This window comes from Aspergillus glaucus, assembly GCF_001890805.1.
Source record: "Aspergillus glaucus CBS 516.65 unplaced genomic scaffold ASPGLscaffold_19, whole genome shotgun sequence".
Taxonomy (NCBI): Eukaryota; Fungi; Ascomycota; class Eurotiomycetes; order Eurotiales; family Aspergillaceae; genus Aspergillus; species Aspergillus glaucus.
The window spans coordinates 196028-215991 of record NW_019170471.1 but is presented as its reverse complement, the minus strand read 5'-3'; the positions used below and the strand labels follow the sequence as shown (position 1 = coordinate 215991).

General features: G+C 49.7%; 6 protein-coding genes across 6 annotated transcripts; 4 read left to right on the top strand and 2 right to left on the bottom strand.

The window, feature by feature from the left end:
- Window positions 1-710: 710 nt before the first annotated feature.
- ASPGLDRAFT_76308 (Sec7 domain-containing protein) lies at window positions 711-5922 on the bottom strand. Its single transcript, XM_022549844.1, has 5 exons — window positions 2348-5922; window positions 1894-2282; window positions 1726-1832; window positions 1291-1673; window positions 711-1235 (listed from the first exon to the last, which is right to left on the bottom strand). Exons 1-5 carry the CDS (start codon window positions 5873-5875, stop codon window positions 933-935), a joined length of 4710 nt encoding a protein of 1569 aa, XP_022398029.1. The 5' UTR covers window positions 5876-5922; the 3' UTR covers window positions 711-932.
- Window positions 5923-6509: 587 nt separating this feature from the next.
- ASPGLDRAFT_50383 (uncharacterized protein) lies at window positions 6510-7129 on the top strand. Its single transcript, XM_022547296.1, has one exon. It carries the CDS (start codon window positions 6747-6749, stop codon window positions 6966-6968), a length of 222 nt encoding a protein of 73 aa, XP_022398028.1. The 5' UTR covers window positions 6510-6746; the 3' UTR covers window positions 6969-7129.
- A 630-nt stretch (window positions 7130-7759) lies between these two features.
- On the top strand, window positions 7760-8755 carry ASPGLDRAFT_38114 (uncharacterized protein; the record flags this gene model as incomplete). Its single annotated transcript, XM_022544906.1, has 3 exons — window positions 7760-8251; window positions 8385-8689; window positions 8746-8755. 3 exons carry the CDS (start codon window positions 7760-7762, stop codon window positions 8753-8755), a joined length of 807 nt encoding a protein of 268 aa, XP_022398027.1.
- A 1917-nt stretch (window positions 8756-10672) lies between these two features.
- Window positions 10673-11411, top strand: ASPGLDRAFT_28166 (uncharacterized protein; the record flags this gene model as incomplete). Its single annotated transcript, XM_022543733.1, has 2 exons — window positions 10673-10725; window positions 10988-11411. 2 exons carry the CDS (start codon window positions 10673-10675, stop codon window positions 11409-11411), a joined length of 477 nt encoding a protein of 158 aa, XP_022398026.1.
- A 286-nt stretch (window positions 11412-11697) lies between these two features.
- On the bottom strand, window positions 11698-12199 carry ASPGLDRAFT_50379 (uncharacterized protein). The gene is made up of 3 exons (XM_022547295.1): window positions 12136-12199; window positions 11882-12080; window positions 11698-11794 (listed from the first exon to the last, which is right to left on the bottom strand). Exons 2-3 carry the CDS (start codon window positions 11986-11988, stop codon window positions 11704-11706), a joined length of 198 nt encoding a protein of 65 aa, XP_022398025.1. The 5' UTR covers window positions 11989-12080; window positions 12136-12199; the 3' UTR covers window positions 11698-11703.
- Window positions 12200-14800: 2601 nt separating this feature from the next.
- Window positions 14801-19925, top strand: ASPGLDRAFT_657676 (putative Rho guanyl nucleotide exchange factor). The gene is made up of 3 exons (XM_022548940.1): window positions 14801-19641; window positions 19685-19756; window positions 19812-19925. Exon 1 carries the CDS (start codon window positions 15001-15003, stop codon window positions 19585-19587), a length of 4587 nt encoding a protein of 1528 aa, XP_022398024.1. The 5' UTR covers window positions 14801-15000; the 3' UTR covers window positions 19588-19641; window positions 19685-19756; window positions 19812-19925.
- The last annotated feature ends 39 nt before the right edge of the window (window positions 19926-19964 follow it).

Genomic DNA, 19964 nt, shown 5'->3' with positions numbered 1-19964 from the left:
GAATACACCACTGACTAAGTGCATGAACAATCTCTTTGGTGCTTATAATCCATTAAAAGACTCATTGGTGGCGCTTTTGAAGGGTGTTGTTGCTAAGGCAGAATTTGAACATGGCTGGTGGTAGGATTTCCTATTACGATAATGGGAAGTTCAAGCATGATTGATGTTGACGTCCGTCCTTCGCTTGTTTCTTATGATCTATAATGGAATCTATGGGTTTATATTACTTCTTTTATCATATACATGGCGCTTCTCTTTTATTCAGGTTGCGAACTATGCCTCTAAAGTCAGTATGCGGTTCGCAGATCGCGAGACACCGCGAGGTTTTGGTTGACGATATGATATAAAGAAACATATCCAGCTTCTCTCGTCATCACCAGCATCTGTTAGGTCGTTCCCTTGATGTGAATGATACCAACAGTAGACCTCTATCTCGGGTGAAGTTTATGACCTCCCAGTCATGCATATCAATGGCCAGCAGCATGGCGGAAACTGTATTAGGGCTCGACTTCATCGTACGTTCCCTTTTTTTTTTTTTTTTTTTTTTTTTTTTTTCATTCGAATGACTTCTCGTGATGAGCGAGACGGCTATACTTCCGATCTGGGTTAGGGTTAACAGCGAATCGACGGACAGCGTAGATAATCTCCAAACTTATTGATTCCCATGATGTTGTTCTTTGGGGTATAACGAAATACGTATTAAAATTTCTCTCAGAAATACCTGGTTCCTTGAGGTCTTGCTGTACGTCCCATTCTTGTTCAATTGATGAGATTATATATTTACACGTATGCATCTCAGAAACCACCCACGCTAATGTCAAAGAGCCGAGTGCCAACATATTAACCGAAACAGACCATTACCCGTACGTGAATGATAATGTAGAAGGTATAAAAAGGGAGAAAATAAGAAAAGCAAGAAATAATGTGGGAGTCTAATCGCTCTTTTCATCACCACCAGCACCAGCTTCAGCAGCGCCAGTATCTTCGTCATTAGCCTTCTCACCGGCCGACGACGATGGAGGAACAGGTGATGAAACCCCAGAAACAGGCGCAGACTTTTCCTGGTTAGCATCAGGGAAAATCTCCGCGAAGAGAGCGGGGAGGAATCGCTCCAAGCGCTTCTTAGTCTCAACCCAGATCTGCTCCTTGCTGGCGTCTTGGGATGGCGGGACCAAGTGGCCTCCATCTGCCATGACCAGGAGGATGTTCTTGAGACTTTCGGGGATGGCTTCCTCCTGTAAAACTGTTAGACATTGAACTATAGGTGGAGGGGAAAAAACAGGAACATACCAGACTATCACCTTGGCCGCTGTTCATCATTCGGTCAAGGATATCCAAGATCTTCAACCATAGATCCAACATGGCATCCTGGTTCGGGAGCTGATCGAGATAGCGGAGGAAGATCTTGCAGATCAAAGTTGCTGCTTGTACACGAGTCTCGCTCATTCCACGCGGGTCCGAATGGTAGGTCTCGGGCTTCAGCAATCGTAGGACAAGCGGGAAGAGGACCTGGTCGAAGATAGAAGTCCAGTCCTTATCGTCACCGGAAATCAACTCGACGGACAGAAGCGCGCGCTGGAGTGTGGATATGGCGTGGTGTCGGATGTCCCTGCAAGGGTTGATGCACTGGGAGGTCAAGGTTTGGAAAATGGGAGTCCAGTACGCAGACCAAGCTATTCAGAAGTCAGTAACCGCCCTTTCTTCGCAGGATATTTCTGTACGTACCCTCAGTCTTTTCCAGGTGTGACTGGGAGATAAGTGCGGGAGCACGCCTGGTTAGGTGATAAATCAAACCAATGGCCTTGACACCGCGAGCAACAACCTGGTTTTCACTATTTATTTTGTCAGTTCTGACCGCAAAGAATACATTCAACGAAAAGAGCAAAAGCATACCTTTGCTTCGGCTGCTTAACACCCTTGGTCCGTCGAGAAAGTGCGTCTCTCTGCCTCTCTTCGAATGCACCAACGCTACCAGCAGAGATGAATTCATTCGCGAGACCAACGGCGGACTCATAGTTATCTGCACTGACAATCGGAGGCGTGGAGTCAACGATGGTCTGAAGAAGCTCATAAACCAATGGCGCAGCCTCTGCGTGCTGATGCAGCCGCTGCAAAATCGACCAGAAGTCAGGAGAAACAGTGATCTGGTTTCTCAAGAGGCCTGGATCAGTGACGCATTGCGAAAGAGCATTCACGATCGGAATCGCGACACTCTCAAGGATATCCTGATCGAAACTGGAGATTCCGTGAAGAATGACGGGTACTCGCATGAACGGTTGTTCCTGGAAGATAGTCAGCTACATTTTAACTACTTCAAAAAATGAACAAAACAATGAGAAGCCCTTACATGACCAAGGCGCAACAGGTTTAGCAGATAGGTGATGATTCGCGACAATGCAAGTGGGTGGATGTTCCTGGCATCTCGAATGAACGCCTGCAAGGAAGTCGCCAGCGACTCCCCAGCCGTTCCCATCGTTTCCTCATCGCGAAGCGTGAGTATGGTTGCCCACTCCAGAAGGTAAATCATTGCGGGATCGTAACCGGGTTGGTTAGGGTCGACTTTGCCGTTTGCCATCCGCGATGCAGGTCGTTCGTGCTTCACGACAATGACTGCCGGGGTAGATTCTTCAGGCAAGAGAGCGATCAGAGATTCCACTAATGACGCGACAGCCGGCACGGGGAGAGACCTGATGTTGGCCACAACATCGTCGATAGCACACGCGGTCACACAGTCCACTGTACACAGCGTGTTGTCGAGTTCTTCGTCTGATGGTTCAGGAGGGTCGTCGGCTGCGTAGCTCGAGAGATAAGACGTGAAAGCTGATAACAGGCCGGTATCATTTGCACGGTTGACACGGTCCACGACCTGTGAAGGGGGTTGCAGAGGAATTTGAGAAATGTTGAGTTCAGCATTATCAAAGGGTGGAATGAGGGAATTGATGAATAGGTTACTGAGGATTCGAACAACATATTTCCAGCTGTTTCGGGGCACGGATTCATTGCCGCGTAGAACACGGAAGAGAACCACAGCAGCCAGCTGTGCTCTGAAATCCCTCCCAAGCTTGACTGCCAGCTCGCTGACCATAACGCTCTTCTTTCCGGCTTGTACCTCGGTGTTCAAGGCCGTACTGGGAGGATTTTCCGTGGAGAGCGTGCTAATGGAAGCCAAGCAGAAAATGATCCGATCAAATGCCTCAGTCAAACCATATCTGGCCGCGATTTGCGCACATTGGTCGAACCCCATGACGACTCTGGAGTAGACTGCATCATCCGAAGCGGACATGAAAACATATGAAAGAGTTGCAACAACCGGCCTCCAGGTGGCCTCGAACATTTCCGCATCGTAGAGGTTGGTTTCGCCAACCACCAAGTCTTCCGCCGCCGAGGACTTGAGCAATAGCTCCTTCCAAGCATAGTCAAACGCATGCTGGTTTTCGTGCTCATCGGGCAAGATAATCTCGTTATGTTTGATGGAGTTATAGATCTCCTGGAGAAATTCTGGTGCAAAGTCGCCTCCTGCGTTTACTCCGCGCAAGTTTCGGGAGAAGCTTTCGCAAGACATGCGATTTTGCGACTTGATGTTCGGGTTGTACAGCTCAGTGTTCAGCATGATAATACCATAGGTCAGCACGAACAGAGAATCCTTGTCAGCAACGCCCTCGGGCTGGGCTTTCTGCACGTATTTATCGGAGAAGGTGGTTACAATCCGTTCAATCAACGGAGACTCGCCAGGCAGACGGAAAGCGCCCAGAAGGTCGCGCAGAGCCTCAACAACATTCTTGCCCGCGAAATCAAAGAGGTCAACGAACGCATCCAGGAGAGCTTCATTGGATCGCTTCGATATGTATTCTCCCAGGATCTTCTTCGACACCCTGCTTGTTCCCTTCAAAAATCTCGCGACCTGCGTGGGGTCATCGGGATTCTCGATGATTCCTTGTGCAGTGAGGTGGGCAATTCCGGCCTTGGGGTCTTCGTTGAATTTCTGCGTGCCTTGGACGATGATCTTCTTTCTTCGACGCTGGCTTCGTAGTCTATCTAGAGACGGGAAGTCCTCAAGTTCCGACTCGTCATCTAATCGGTCATGAATGAACTGCACGTAACTAAGAAGCGCATCCAAGCAGAGAGGCGGAACATTGGTTGTGCTCCAAGTTGCCGAGTCCGGAAACGCATTTCGGGAGAGAAGGCCGATCATATCTTCGCACAAATCCGCTCGGTCCGGGTCACAATCATAGTTGACGAACAACTCCGGCATAAAGGTTGGGATGCGAGCCAAGACGCCAATGCTCTCCACCATTGCTTCGCGAGTCTCCGGTCTGCGTGAGCCTCCCTCAAGTCCGAGTTTCTGACGGTCCTTTACAGGAACCGGCGTAGATCGTCCACTGCTGGTCTGAGAAGGCGCAGGTTTGACTAATTTAGGAGCTTGGGGAATGCCATCATAGAGCGCTGGATCGATACCTGGTTCTCTGGGAATGTCGACCCGAGGATGAAGACAGGCTACTAGATACGAAAGGTACAATTCTTGCTGAAGCTTAAGCACCGGACGACAGGTCAACAGCAGAGTACCAGCGATCCTCAACGACTCGGTGAGAATGGCCATATTTTCTGAGCGAACTAGCTGGAAGAGGTGTCGACAAAGGTCATCTTTGGCCAATGCGGCCAGACTGGGATGTTTGGCGATAGATGGACCAGCCACCTCGAGGGCGACATCGATGATTCTCAACGCCATCACCCGCATTGGATCCGTATGCTGTCGGTTGTGGGGGTCTAAGAGGTCGATCAGAACACGAAACAGTTCCTTAATTGATGGCAGCGAATAAGGTGTGACTTCGTCTTGCTCGCTATCATGTGGGTTCGGCGGGGCAGCGACAGCACTTCCGTTAGCAGCCTGGTCCGGGATCCCTTCATCCCCACTGATGCGTTCGCGCTCCGGGGTAGCTGTATCGGACCCCATGGCGGATGGATGTTGCGAGGTGACCGTGTCTCCATTTACAGAGGGGTCCATTCTGAAATTGGGCGTTTTGCCCTCCCCCGTGGATTCCTGCCGTGAGGGATCATTCGGGTCTGACGGTGAGGGCACTTCCAGTTGAGAGAGACGCATGAATATAACCTGGCACATGTTGACCATGGCCATCTCCGCTGACCGCCGCAAGACTTCGGACAGACGGACCTGACAGCACATGCTCAGGCCGGTTTCCATCATCTCGCAGACACTCTCATCCCCCAGTAGCTCACCCTCGGGCCGTGACAGTATGCCCTCCATTAAGTTCAAAATGCGCAACAACACGATCTCGTCGGCGGAGGAGTCGCTGGCTTCAAATCGACAATGGGTCGTGGCGGCGGACAAAAGCTGCATGGCCATTGAAATTCGGGGGGAGTTCCGATTAACGATATCGTAGGAGAAGAATTTAGTGATAGCGACCAGCGCAAGCGAGGTAATGGGGGCGGAGGTCGAGGAGGAACGGATGACCTGCAAGAATGGATGCAGCAACGCCGGGGTATCGAAGGTGCGAATATCTCTGCATCCTTTAAGATCACTGCGCAGACGAGTAAAGGCTGATATTAAGGGATTGTCCTGCATGCTCTTTCCTTTCTTCCCCCGCAGACCCCATCGATTGGCCAAGGCATGGTCTTCGTCCAGGGCCGCCCTCAACCTGGGGGTCGATGGCGCACCGCTTCGAGGACTCGGAGGGGACGAGGTGTTTTGTTGGGCATCACGGTCGTAGACTCTGGAGACGGCGGACGACCCGCCTAGGATAGCGGAGACGGAGGAGTGAGCCCAGCGGGCATGTTTGCGCATAGCAGAAGTGACGGTGATACATTCTGTTGTCACAAGGGCCACTGGATCGACCGCAATGGGGAGCGGATGTGCTGCCATGGCGGTAGCACAATTAAGGAGTGTAGATTATGAGAATTAAAAGAGAGTGTGTGGAAGAGAGGTCCACGACTCGAGAGAATGAGTGAAGTGAGGCTCTTTCGGGGAACAGCTGGTCTTTGAGTGGTTTCCCGATACGGACTAGCGGGGATCTCTCCACCGCCTTGGATATCTTTAGTATGGAGTATGGTTTCTTCACAACACAACATTCCTCCGTTGTCATCAGTTTTGATACATACAACATAGTTCCTCTAGTCGCTTCTAGCTAGGGATCCAGATGACAAAATGAAGACATCCTAAGATGAATGGGGTTGATCAACCACCTCACGTGTGATCTGCATACTCGTCCTACGGAGTAACTCTGGGTGACGACGGAAAAGACACGCTTCCGCGTGGTGTTTGGATTAAAAACTGTGGTCTTTTCACCCTGGGGTCGCCGCTTTAACAGCGCATCTTGACTATACTAGATTCGTCTTAGTTCAATATCTAGTCTATACCTGGCGCATACATCATGAGTGTAAAGGTGGAGGATAAAATGGCCGTCGTCTGTCCGTACACGGTCTTTCTTAATTTCCATTGTTGTTCCATCCAAGAAATTTTGCCAAATTCTACGACTCCCTCAATCATAAACCTCGCTACCACACTGAAAAAAGTTCATTATACCGCTAGACCAATGACTCGGGGAAGCAAAACAAAAATAGCAGGCCAGGTAGACTGGAACAGCTTCGTCCAACAGCCTGATGCCCATTTCGAGAGTAATTTCGCTGAATCAACGAAACGAAATATGCATTTCGTGCGAAGCAATTTCCAAAGGTGCGTCTTTGCTGCTGTGTATAGCTTTTTGGCTGCTAATCCAACTCTTTAAGGTACTTCGATGCTTCAGCCGCCGGATTACAAGTACTGGCTCAGGAATGTCACGCTGAAACTTATCGAAGGGTTCCTTCGTTGGTACCTTGAGAACCATAATGCTGAGTACCAGTCAGGCTTTCTGGTCTTTGCACGATACTGGAGAGTGTTTTGGTGCGAGGAAATGGACCGCCTCTTTCCTTATGATCTAAGACGGAAGATGATAAACGTAAGTGAATATCCAAGATAAGTTAGGATCAAGACTTATTTAGTAAGCTTGTGTGCACTGCCCTTACCGACGAGTACGACCTGGGACCTGGGAGCAAAGACACAGCCGTCAGTCAATATTGATGACCTTCTCTTCACTACCTACCATCTCATGGCTGTATCTAACGTATATTTTCCCACTGTATGGTGTCGATACCAGCTCGGCACACTCAGAAAGATGATGACCTCAACATCTGCGCGCCCTGGGACATTAGTCGAGTCTTCTGGGTATATGAGAAGCAATGATGCACTGAAGTGGAAGGATATCAAGCTCTATATGGTGAAGCATCCAGAAGACCCTACATGTCAGGTCCTTCTCATGGGGGTGACGCATAGACTGAATAAGGGCAAGAGAAACAAGGGTGTTCCATGAGTCTAGAACCCTATGGATGCCGACATCTCCTAACCCTCCAAAGACCAGTCTTCACATGCACAGAATGGAATGATAATCCTACCGAGCACTCCACCACACTGTTTTTACCAGATTCAGCCCCTGAATCTGTGATAGTTCTTCATACCGCTCATACATTCATTCTCTCCCATTCATACTGCCATAACTAACAGAGTAGCTATATCAATAGTAGTCCTCTGCAGCCTCATATTGCCTTCTCCTCCGCCTCTGATTGGCTGTCCGACCGCAGCAGGATCCACCCGTTCTTCACTTGCTTGTGGATTACGTTAGTAGTCTTGGCTCGCCGCCCACGATGGCTGAGTGAGTTGAGAGACCTTTGCTTTCTCACTATAAGCACCTATTATTATTCCTGGGCATTCAACATGATTGTCACTGATAAGGAAATATTTAACCCCTCTGTCCCAGATCTGCCCTCTAAAGACCAAGTCATTAAACTGTGCCGCCAGAAAGGTCTCAACTATAATTGTCTCACGTACACTACTGCGAATGGGAAGATCTTCTTCATCAAGTATAACAATGCTAAAATGGCCGAAGCCCATGCTCACCTGTTCTTTTACTCTTGCATCAACGCAAATCCTCAGTCGACCATCCGCATCCCGGAACTCTACCGTGCCTGGCTCCCAGATCATAGCTCGAGCGCGTACCTTGTGATGGAATACATCGATATCCATCACTTTGCGTCCGACGAAGAGCGGGCGAAGGCGCTGGCCGAGCTGATCGCCGTGAAGCCGCCGCCGGGGGTCTTTGGAAGCTTTGGGCCACCGGGCGGATATATCAGACATATGTTTTTTAAAGATCGAGAGGCAGCAAAGATATATTCTTCGGTGCAAGAGCTGCAGGATTCCATTAATCGTGTAAGCTTCACCTAGTGGATGTTCCATCCCGCGCCTTGGTTTACGATGCGAAGAAGCATTTGAATATCGGCCGCAGTGGAGTGCACATCGCCTATAGAAGGATGGATGTTTATCGCTAACTACAACTCCATAGCTTCTTCAAAATCTCAGCTCCGGGACTGGTCAGGATTGTGGTACGGTGGATTTCAGCAATGAGCCATTATTGTGCTACTACGGCGATATCTACCGAGAGAACTTCCCCGTCGACCGGTCTGGGAATCTCTGGGTCGTCGATTTTGACACCACAGGCGTGCTTCCAGCGAGCTTTGCTAGCTGGCCTTTGGACACTAAGTATAAGCACCCTCTACCCATTCCCATTCGGAGGACTATCCCACTCAGCACCTCGAAGAACCTGAAGCCTATGTTTCGAGCTTATCGGTTTAACCAGATGTCTATCGGGTACGCTAGTTCATCTGTATTCCTATGGAAGGTATATACTCACTCTCTGCCTACAGTGAGGTATAAGTTGATGGAAGGGTGGCTTAGGATAGACATCTACATGGTCTATGTGTCACGTGATCTGTCGACCTGAGGGTTGCCAACAGAAATCACTATCACCCTAGATCCCATTCGACCAGCCCCATGGCTTGCGGATGCCGTGGTTGCTCCAGATATAAGCCATCATCACTGACCACGTTCCACTGAGTAGTATTTCCAGTGGGATCGTCAAGCCTTGGGCCTTTTAACATCAAGCAGTCGAATAGGCGGCGTTTACCTGGATGGGTAGTGGGAGTCAATTCACTACTACCTTGAATGAAGCTTGCTCCCCTGTAGTGAATCTTGTTAGCCCACCTGCTGATGTTTAATTCCTCCCTCTTCTCTTTCCCTCTTCCTCATCCAGCACCATCCTTTCCTTGCTGCATATATCACTACAACACAGTCTTTACCCGTCGCTATCATGCGCATCAGGTCGTCCCGGAGGATTATTGGGCTTGATCCTGCAATGCCTCCAAAGCCGCCCCCTCCTCCTGCTCCTGTTGAACGTGACATTACTTACAACGGTGAACATGTACCTCCCTCGCTACTGAACAAGACTATTCAAAGCTGCTTCATTGAAATTCTGGATTACGGCGAAGTCAATTTGCTGGAGGATGACGATTCAGAATATGAACAGAAGATCAAAAACCATGTTGTCTTGAGACTTCTGTTTCACAGGAAGATCATTGAAGGCACCTCTGATGCTCCAAGTGGAACAACTGGTGTCAGGATTGCCTTCGATCTTGTCGGCTCGGCCGCAGGAGCCGGCCCCAATGAAAAAGGTGGAGAATTTCGAGTGAAGACCATTACTTATAGTAATGCTTCCCTCTCAGCTGTGGAGGTTTTCAGTCTTCAGCTTGGCTGGAGCAACCTTACCTTGCGTCAGTTTGTGAGGCCTCCAATAACTCAGCAGATGATGAACTTCTTCTTTGTATTTGATGGACGTGGATACATGGGTTGCTGGGACTGGATGTGAGTACACCAGCTTTTCTTCGCTGTCTATGTCCATGACTTTTGCTAACGAATAGTACTTAGAACTCAATATATCCACGTGCTCGATCTTGGCCACCTCGTCAACCCAATCTTGCCAAACAATGAGACAGTCTACAGGGCCCTGTGCCACAGATACTTGGACAATGGCGGTCGGATTCCTAAACCTGTTGAGAGAGGTCGTTTCGGTACCTGCCAACGGCAATTTATTCTAGATATCATTTATGCCTAGTCAGATGGTGACGGACTACTGCATTTGCGTCAGATTTGCATGAAGGTGTTGATGGAGGTCAATCACGCGGATGGGGCCCATGAGGTTTTTACACCATGACTTTGCGAGATCCTCATTGGGAATGAAAATTTTTGAAGACAACCCTTTTTCCAGCCGGGGCTGGTACTGTACCCAGAGAAACCAATTCCACCTAGTCAGCGACTTAGAGAGGTGCTAGCCATATTAGAGCCAGCCGTGCTCTTATACCCTAAGTACCCTGCTCGGGTTGAGCTCAATCAAACTTGACTAGTATCCGTTCACGGACGACTCGTTCGAGGGCGGACTCTCAATCATGTTCCCTATGTGGTGAAAGGCGATAAGGGAAAACCATTAGGGCCGATAAAGACGGAGCCACTGCTGTCATTATCAGATGGTATCAAGGCATCATTAGCTAGCGAGTTCTCATTGAGTCGCCAGAGCCCAGCTCTCGAACGGCAGGCCCTTGGCCCTCCTGCCCGCGACAGCCACCGGCTCAAACAGAAGCATACTGCCTCACTAGCTCCCTCTAGTAGCAGCTCTCCGCCGCCAGTATAAGATACTGATCCCTTAGTGAGTGGAGCGTATTGTCCGCAATCCTCTCCGCAACCTCGGGGTGGCCAACTAGGAACTTAATCTTGCGGCCTAGATCCGCATAGTCGCGCTCAATGACAATAACATTCACCTCGGGCCCGCCGGCTACAAGCCTTTGCGCGGCTCTGTGTGTGTGCTGTCTTTCAAGACTGAAGACTACTTCAGCAACTGGGACAAGATGTCGGATGAATACTACAACAAAAATCCTACTGTTCTAAACAGCAGCGGATGGCCCGCAAGATCACAGAGGCTCAGGGCCCTCAAAAAACAAAACCAACCCCAGACATAGACATAGACCCGACAACCTTCCAATCCATCGTGTGGAAAACAAGCCCAAATTCCGACCACAACCAGCAGCAGCAGTAACAACAACAACTCCACCCTGCCAGTGAAGGCGAAAAAGTCGCCCTCTGCAAGAACTGGCGCGAGATCTTCAGGTTCTTGAACCCGGCTGTCAGGCAGTCGCAGAGGAAATCTAAGACTTCTCCTTCTGTGACTGCTACTGCGCGCTCAGGCGTGGTCAATGGAAAGAGAGAGGATAGCTCTGATCAGACATCTGGTGTTCTCTCATTGGAGAATCTGCGCAAGAATGAGAATGAGGGAGTTGATTGGGGCAATGCATTGAATACCACGCCAGCAAAGTCGGCGTCGCCTCATATAGCTGAGGCAGTGGCGGAAACTGGGCCTGATGCTAAAATGGTTGATGCCCCTCCTGCTGATGAATCTGGTATGGAAAGGGACTTAAGTGCCAGAGTGGTTCTCTGCTCGGCGTTCCAGGATGAATATTTCCATTGGCCAACGGAGCGAGCCTGACTCCACCAAGCTCCCTTGTCTCTCTGCTCACGCATTTTCAACTGGTCTATCTGCGCCATCGATTCCATGGCTGACGCAAGCCAGGAGTTGAGGTGTTGATCCCATGGACTGCCCGAGATATTCAAAGTTGCCTGTCAGAAAGTGAAGTTGGTGACATCAGCATCTTTAATCAGTTCCTCAATCAATTTCTTGGTTCCCAGTCCAACGCAGACCAGGACACGAAGCTGGATTGCTATCCTCGCCAACTATTCTCAATATACAGAACGCTGGTCAAGAGTGACGCATGTTGTCTTTACCAACCACTCGAGATCACCAATAAAAGGAGCGTGGATAAAGCCAAAAATGGAATGTGGTGGATCCTGTCGTACTGATACCCAAAACATCTGATGAAATGCGACAGCCAGGATTAGACAAGGCAATCGGCGTAGTATGTACGTAGACACAAGAGCATGGCATGGCAATATCCTCACCTTTGGCAGGATACCTGCGACGCTGAGAATTTTTGTATGGCCCACTCTGAAGCTTCATATTCTTTTTTCTCGGAATACGATCTAATAAACTTCCGTGAACCCGTCATCATGTGAGACTCAGCCGGCGGGAAATGAAGGGTACAAGGATGGTCGCGACGAGAACAACAGACGACATCCAATTTGCAAGGCATCACAGCATCTCAAACATCACTCATTGTTAGCAGGATCCTTGAGCATGAGTGAGTGGATCATACTGGCCGGGAGACTGCAGCTCCAAGACAATTACGACCTCAGACAACGAAAAGGGGGGTGGCGCAATGAGGGGGGACAGATAGAGAATCAATAGCAAAAATGCCTCACCAGAATCATGCGGGCAGCGTGCGAACAAAGTGAAAGGAAAACAACAGAAATTGGGTCGAAGTTGAAGCAGCGATGGAAGGCATCTTTATAGAGCACGCACGGCGGTGCCAAGCGGCAAGGGAACGCTAAACCCAAATAGGAACACTATACAGTTTCTGGTAATTCGCCGTCACCCAAGACTACGGAGTAGAACCCTCATTCTCTCGTTCTGGCTCTGGTTTAACGTTCTTCAGGGTGTGCAACTCCAAGGGCCATACATACAGGTGCAGATTGTAGCAATTAGAGTCGATCATTTCACTGTGTGCTTCTATGCGACAACCTACGGACGTCGAGGATTCTACTCTCAGATTCAAGCAATCAATACTTCAAAACCGCCAGCATGGACTATCGGGAGATACCAGAAGGCTGGATGGCAATGCAGAGAAGCCTGTATGGGGTTTTCAAAGTCTATGGCCCTACCTCTGTCGTATTTCGGCGCATATGTACCGGATTTTCTTCACAGGTTGAAGGCTTTCCCTTTCCGTTTTTAGTGCTCACCCACCAGCTGTGAACTGGTCTGTAAGATCCTCGCCAATGCTTGTTCTCGCCGCCCATTCCTGATCTGGCTACGTTTCATCTTCTAGTGACAGATAGGAACAACATCTGGAGATGAATCGCGGGCATCTTGCAGATAATGGCAGATAATGGCAATTAAGGATGATATGCAAATCTCTTGTGCTGTTGTTTTCGTCATAATCATGCCTCAGTTAAAGTATTTACCATTGCAGCGTATAAGACTCAAGTTACATACATCTGTAACAATTTGCTATCAGTCATCTGGACGGGATCAGATAGACAGCTTTCTTGCAGAGAGATTCAACACTAAGCTCATGAGAATAAGCCATGAACCATTTGCAGCGACCGTTCATCATTCCTTCATATAGAGCAGAGAATAAGTTGGAATATCGAGCCACAGAGGGGATCTGTACCAGAAGATCGACTGTCATATCACATCACCTTTTCACGAAGGTCATTTCTGGATCTGCGGAGCCTGGACCTTCCTCTTGGTGGCCAATTGAAAGGCATAAAAGCAAGGGAGGCACGAAGACTTTTCCTGTCCGGTTTGACCGACCCCAGTCACATTACTTGCCCGGCAAAGCTTATCATGCGACAAGGGGAGCAACTGGCTACCCCATTGACCGAACTACTCCGGAGTAGAAAGTTGGCCCCCTCAATCCTCAGCGCTGCTTCTTCCGCCCCTATCTTCCGTACAAATTTGCCCTCTAACTCAAAAAGAAACCTACATTGGACGAACCCAAGTATTCTCCCACTTAAGCCTTGACAAGATCCGGAGTATCGGCTTCAAAGAGGAGCTTCCGGTTGGTCAAGGTCATTATGTGACTCTCGACCGTATGAGAGATGAATGCATTCTGCCTCCTAAATCGGTTTTGACAGGTAGTCATGTATAACTGATTGCTTATTTACCCTGGCTTTTAGTGGTCAGAATGGGAGTTCCTTGTTCACATTGATGTATCCAAATACAGAATTGCGTTGTTCGGATAGAGTTTACCACGAGGACATCCTCCCATGGCTAAATATGGACGCTCTCATTGGTTCACATTATTTCTGCCCTGACGCCGCAGGCATCAAAGCGCTAACTAACTATGAACTAGAATGTCTTTGTTGAAGAAGGGATTGATACTCCTTAAATCACCACCAAGTACCAGAGTACGCAGTAACCATTGAAAACTGCTGTCCCTCAAAACTCGTGCGGTCGTCGTTCCTGTATAATTCTCAAAGCTCACTGTAGCACATGGTGGTTGATCGGACAACAAGGTACCGGATCGGGTAAATCGAGGTCTAACGAGATAACCTCCGAATGAGACAGTCTAAAAGATGAAAGAAGATGATTTGCCTGGATGCGTTTCAAGTCCTTACATGCAGGCCAGTTTATCAGAATATTCGTACTCGGAGTACCGAGTACTAGAGAAGTGCTGTGTATAGAGGGGGGATGTTTACTGCCCAACACGTGTCATGGCTGTCATTAGATCAGAAAAAAAGAGGAGATTTCAATGGAGAAAGGAAGGAAATTCAATTTGAATGGCTTTCTTTGCCAGATCAAAGCCGTCGATCTTGTCCCACACACACAAAGTCTCTAACACTGCTGTATGTATATACAGAGAGCTGCTCCCCGCTTAGTCCCCCGACAAGCAGCCCAACCATCATCACCGCTTGTGTATTGAATTTCAATTGTCTATTTTCTTCCTTTTTCTATTCTCTCTTGTCCTCCTGTTTTCTATCAGAATCCAGATATCTAATAATATCTCTCGTATTTCATCCTAATCAACCTGTCCCGCTTCCGAATCGGTCCCTCAGCTGAAGGATCGACGACGCGTCTGTTGTCTTTCCCTCATCGCTCTCTTACGACACACATTTTACTCCCACACACTCTCTCTATGGAGGGCTTTCATTCAGTTCTTTTCTGGACTGTATGAAGCACTCAATCGTTCATTCTTTTTTCCTTTCTTTGCTTATTCTTTTTCCGTTTGATTCAGACTCATCGATGCCGTTCTCTCTCTCCGCTTTTCGTTGAATCTTTGGGCTCTGTTGATTTATCTGACGTTGTTGGATTTCGACCTGGTTAATTCGACTGCCATTCTTTCTTAATAATTTATTATTCTATCACTATTCGCTATTCGCTATTTGCAGCCTCTGCCTGCCTTTCTCTCTCATTTTATTTTATTTTATTTTGTCGAGTCGTTCCTGCCTTATCATCCACCATGGCGACCGTGTCCACCTCTCTGTCGGACCTGCCTCTTGAGCAGTTGACCCTCTATCAGACCTCCGATCCATCTCTCGCTTCCGTCTTCGTCTTCTACGGTCCTGTCGCAACCGCCAATGCTACCGTTAGCAGCTCGCGCATTCAGGCGCATGTCTTCACCCCCGCCGGATTCCATAGCTATCCCCGAATCACCGTCTCCCCAGCTGCTCCCTTATATGCGGCCGTCAACCACCTCCCACGAGAAAAACAAGGCGATGAAGTGTGTCGCGGTCTGGCCGTCAGCATGTTGAAGTACTTTGCGGATCTGTCCGAGTCGACCAAGGAATGCCTCCATGATCTCGCCCGCGCGGGGAAGCCCGGTGGGAAGATCCCCAAGATGTTTGATGAGATGCATGCCGCGGATTTGGCAAATCGCATGGTTCCGGTGGAGAATATGGTTACGAACAGTCATAATAATTATAATAATAATAATACGGCTCTATCGGATACGATTCGCGACATCCGCGGTGCGTTTCAGGAACGCAAGCTCCCATGGATCGATCTCGATGTGATCCTCCCCGCCGGAACCATACAACCGCCCCCGCGACCCGACGATAACGATACGTCCCAAGATCTCGAAGATACCCCTGATCACCAATATGGCCGCTACTCTTCCCTCATCCGCGCATTGGGAGAGCCGATTTTCTTACCTACCTCCCGACTGAAACGTGCTCCTTCCCAACCCACCAATGTCAGCCGGTCCCGCCTGTTCTCGAGAGGTCAGAAGGAGGCCCTCCGGCTCACCATGTGTGAGCTGGTCGATACGGAGGAGCGATATGTTGCCAAGATGTATCATCTAGTGCGAGTCGTGGCGGAGGAATTCCGGATCAAAGCGCAGACACGATCGGCTACCAGTACGAGCCCCGACGAGTCGGCCCTCAAAGCCCTGTTCCCGCCGTGTTTGAACGAGATACTCGACATCAATGTGGGCTTCTTGGAGGTCATTCGTCAGGTACTCGAGGAGACGGAAAAGGACGCCATTGCTGATATTGCGGAGGACACGGAAATGTCACATCGAGCTTCGTCACGAGAAAGCAAGGACGCCATCGGTGCCGCAACTTTTGCAAACGCTTTGATCGAATGGTTCCCACGGTTTTCGGAAGCCTACGCGGATTACATGCGCGCTCACAACGGCTTCACCCAAACTCTGAACTCGTTCATGAAAGACAAAAACTCCAGCTTCTCGAAGCGTGTGTACGAAACGGGCGAGCAACAGCTACGTTCCCTCCTCATGGAACCCGTCCAACGTCTGCCCCGCTACAGTCTCCTGATCGACACCATGATGGGCAGTCTGCCATTGATTCATCCCGCTGTCCGACCGCTCTTGAAGGCGCGAGATATTATCAAGGACATCTGTTCGCTGGACAACCCGTCATTGACGGACCATTCGCAGAGCTTCCAACGACTAAAAGAGCTTGTCGATGGCTGGCATGCCTCCATTGTGCCCAGCGGTCGCTTGATCACTGCAGTCGACTTCGACGAGCTGTCGCCACCATATCATATGGATATGCAAACGCCAAGTCCGAGCACAGGGATCATGCTGCTGTATAAGAATTGCTTGCTCCTTTTATCCAAAGCTCCAGACAGCCGGATGACTGCACGTGGACTGTTGGCTGATCTTGACCATGCCGCATCGACAACGACAGATGCTCCGGGAACATTCAGCACCACCGAGATTAGGGTCGCACGGGTATTCGACATTCACAGCGTTCGTTGCATGCAATCAACATGTGGGCGCATCTTGTTTCTCGCGCCGGCCTCCGCCAAATCTGGAGTCGCAAACGACAATGCCACGGATCTTCTCGCATTAGAGCTGTCGGGTATGTATGAAGCACGGGCCAATCGACTGATTGAAGAGTTCGCCAAAGCCAAGATTGAGGGCCGGTTCTCCGAATCTGAGCGAGAGAATGCAAAGTGGACACTCCGGAGTCCTACAAGTGGAACAGTGGGTAATATTGGGATCTTGGCTTGCGTCTTTGAGGAGGATACAGATGGGACGATGAATCGGACGGGTCCCGCGAAGATTCGAGTGCTCTTCAATACCCCCAAAGCAGAAAGCAGTCGAATATTGGCCAGTTCGGATGTGGAGGTGGTCGTGTTGGTAACAGCCGGGGAGGAAGATCAGTATCGGGTGGACATTGACTCGACCGTGGGTATCCCTTCCTCTGATCTGGTCACAGCAGATAGCTTCATACCGGTACTTTCCAAGCGTCTCTTGAACGTGCTACTTCCGCTACATGGACCTCGAAATCCAACATTGACTGTGCCCATTGTGCACTCAAACTTTGAGATTCTCCGATACATTGCCGGCAATCTCATAACTCAAGTCAAAGCGCCACGCGGCTTCCGACCACCATCGCCATCCAAGCTGCTTTCTAGCCTCTTGGGTGGAAATCAACCGAAGGACGGCGCGTCAAATTCCAAGACACCTAACTCTGCGCCATTACTGGGCGACTTTCCAAAGATGCCGCCTCCGAGGATTAATCTCTCCCGGGCAAACACCTTGCCTTCTAGTATCCCTGCGAAAGAGGAAAATCCAAATAGAATTTCCGTGATCGAGACAACAGGTTCCAGAGGATCGGAAAGTCAGTTCGGCTTGTTGGAGCAAACATTTGCTGCCTATGCTCTAGCACTGCAGTCGCGGAGTGGGAATATCGTCGGACGGACCCTACGCGGTAGAGACAGCGTGGATCGTTCCTCGGTCAATGAGCTGTACAATGTGTTGCTGGAAGATCCTGGAAAGATTCAGGCTGCGGCTGAAGTTCCCGTTGACACACTATTTGTTGCCTTTGAGACGTTTATGGCCAACGCATGGCAGGAACATATGGGACCGATCCTTGACCCATCGTCTTTGAAGTTAATTCAGAGCCAGTTTGACACCATGTTTCCGCGTGACTTTGACGAAAACTTCCGGAAGTTTTTGGCCGAGATGAGCCCTCAGAATCGCCGTGCGTTTGCTGCTATGGTACGGTTGCTTGCAGAATTGCTGGACGCTTCGGGTAATGACGGTGATCGCGGTGCTCTCACCGCCGCCTTTGCAGAGATCCTCACCGTCGAGGGTGATCCGATGCAACATATCTCTCTCTTGGATCGACTGGTAGATGACTTTGACAATCTCTTCGACGAGTATATCCCAGGTGGTGCCTCATTGGAGGGGACCCTGATCTGCGATCAAACCAAGTCCGTATCGCACAACACGGGCTCTATAAATTCCAATGCGTCTTCCTTCCGGAAGCGATTCGGTTTCGGCTTACACCGCGAGGGATCGAAGCATGAAGGCGAGAGTAAGATGTCATCCATTTTGCGAACCTTGAGTAAGAGCAAGGGATCAGGAGACTCGGAATCCAACACTCCCAGGGGCTCTTTGTCACGCTCGAAGTCGATAGACCTGGATAACAGTCTGGGCTTACTGTTACGTCCTGGCTCCCGTGATCATACCGCAGCATCTTCTCAGGAACAAATCGCCCGCCCAGGTAGTGGGCACGAGCACACTGGGTCCATATCTTCTTCGATTAGAGGTATATCGACAAATGGGCCTGTCAAGGTCCGTCGAAAGCGACGGAGCTCTCTTTCTGATCTACGACCCAATACTGCTTCGACAACAACCACGTCTGACTCCTCACCATCAAGACCTGTAACTCCTGGGTCGGGGTCTAACGCAATGACTCCAACAAAGACCAGACCACAGAGCTCAGGGTCGGGCCGCAGTCTGTCGCCAGTTAAATTTGGTTCACCTTCCAGATCTCCCACGCGTCCTGCTACACCTAGCCGCAAAGAGAACATTGATCCTAGGTCACAAGCGGAGCGTTCACCAAGGAAGAAGGGCGAGAATGCCAGTACTGGTTCGCCGGAAGAGTACAAGAAAAGGCCTCGGACATTGAGTATACCGTCGCGTGGTGGACTACGAGAGCGTCCAGCGCTGGCCAACAATCCTGATCTGAAACGCGGCGGGACTCCACAGAAGGCACAGAAGCTGCGGATGCAGAGCCCGCAGAAGCTACGGGATCGTCTTCAGAACGAAAAGAAGGCCCAGGCCTCTGCACACTCAGGGTTGAAGGACGAACTGGACCTGATTAGCAACGAGCTACAAGGGTTGAAACTTCGACCAACGCAGCAAATTCATGCCGTGAACGAAGATTTGGATGCCGATGAATACTCTTCAAATGCGGCGCTCGCGTCCCGGATAGAGACTCTGGAGTCACGCTTTGACATATTGTCTGGAGACCTTAACGGACGAACATCTTCCATGGAACGGGATCTAGAATCGTCTTTAGTTGTCAGCGAGAAACGAGCCAAGAAACTTGACGAGCTGTATCGGGAGGCCAGTGCAGAGAACGAAGCGCTTTACGACCGGTTTAATTCGGAACTGAGCAAGCTGGCGAAAGATGTACGATCGGGGAGCACGGAGGAGGCTCTCAAGACTCAGTTGAACGGTGCTCTTGATGAGATTGGACGGTTGAAGAAGGAGAATTTCCGGCTCAAGAGGGAGGTTGGTGGCTTGCGTGCCCAGCAAGCTGCCGTTGCGTTGTTGAAGGCGAGTGATTGAACGATACCACGCCAATGTCGATGTCGATTTTGATTTCCAGGCTATTGAACGAGTGTCTGGTGCTGGCCACGCAGGCCCATGTTTGATTCCGTCCGATGATCGTGAAATGGACACGAGTTCATGTTTATTGATGGCCTTTCCTTTTTCTTTCTTAATGGTATCAATGCAGATGCAGCCGTGGATATGACTAGAGAGTATATAAGGCCGACTCTCTTGGGAACGACATATTTCTGATTCTGGTTCTGTCTTTTTCTAGTTGTTTGGTTTTTACTCATGTCTATTTTCTTTTCTTTTTTGTCATTTGCATCTCTCGTTTGGCAAACATATGCATATTATGCATGCACTCTTGTACTCTCTGGAGTCTATTGGCAGAATTT

What these genes read in the sequence shown, in the direction of transcription:
- ASPGLDRAFT_76308 (XM_022549844.1), bottom strand. Translation starts at nt 5,875, where the DNA reads ATGGCAGCACATCCGCTCCCCATTGCGGTCGATCCAGTGGCCCTTGTG. An exon ending in ACCTGTTGCGCCTTGGTCAT is followed by an intron (nt 2,283 to 2,347) that starts GTAAGGGCTTCT and finishes ACTATCTTCCAG; the next exon opens with GAACAACCGTTCATGCGAGT. An exon ending in GCGGCCAAGGTGATAGTCTG is followed by an intron (nt 1,236 to 1,290) that starts GTATGTTCCTGT and finishes ACAGTTTTACAG; the next exon opens with GAGGAAGCCATCCCCGAAAG.
- ASPGLDRAFT_50383 (XM_022547296.1), top strand. Translation starts at nt 6,747, where the DNA reads ATGCTTCAGCCGCCGGATTACAAGTACTGGCTCAGGAATGTCACGCTG.
- ASPGLDRAFT_50379 (XM_022547295.1), bottom strand. Translation starts at nt 11,988, where the DNA reads ATGACGGGTTCACGGAAGTTTATTAGATCGTATTCCGAGAAAAAAGAA. An exon ending in TCGCAGGTATCCTGCCAAAG is followed by an intron (nt 11,795 to 11,881) that starts GTGAGGATATTG and finishes GCATTTCATCAG; the next exon opens with ATGTTTTGGGTATCAGTACG.
- ASPGLDRAFT_657676 (XM_022548940.1), top strand. Translation starts at nt 15,001, where the DNA reads ATGGCGACCGTGTCCACCTCTCTGTCGGACCTGCCTCTTGAGCAGTTG.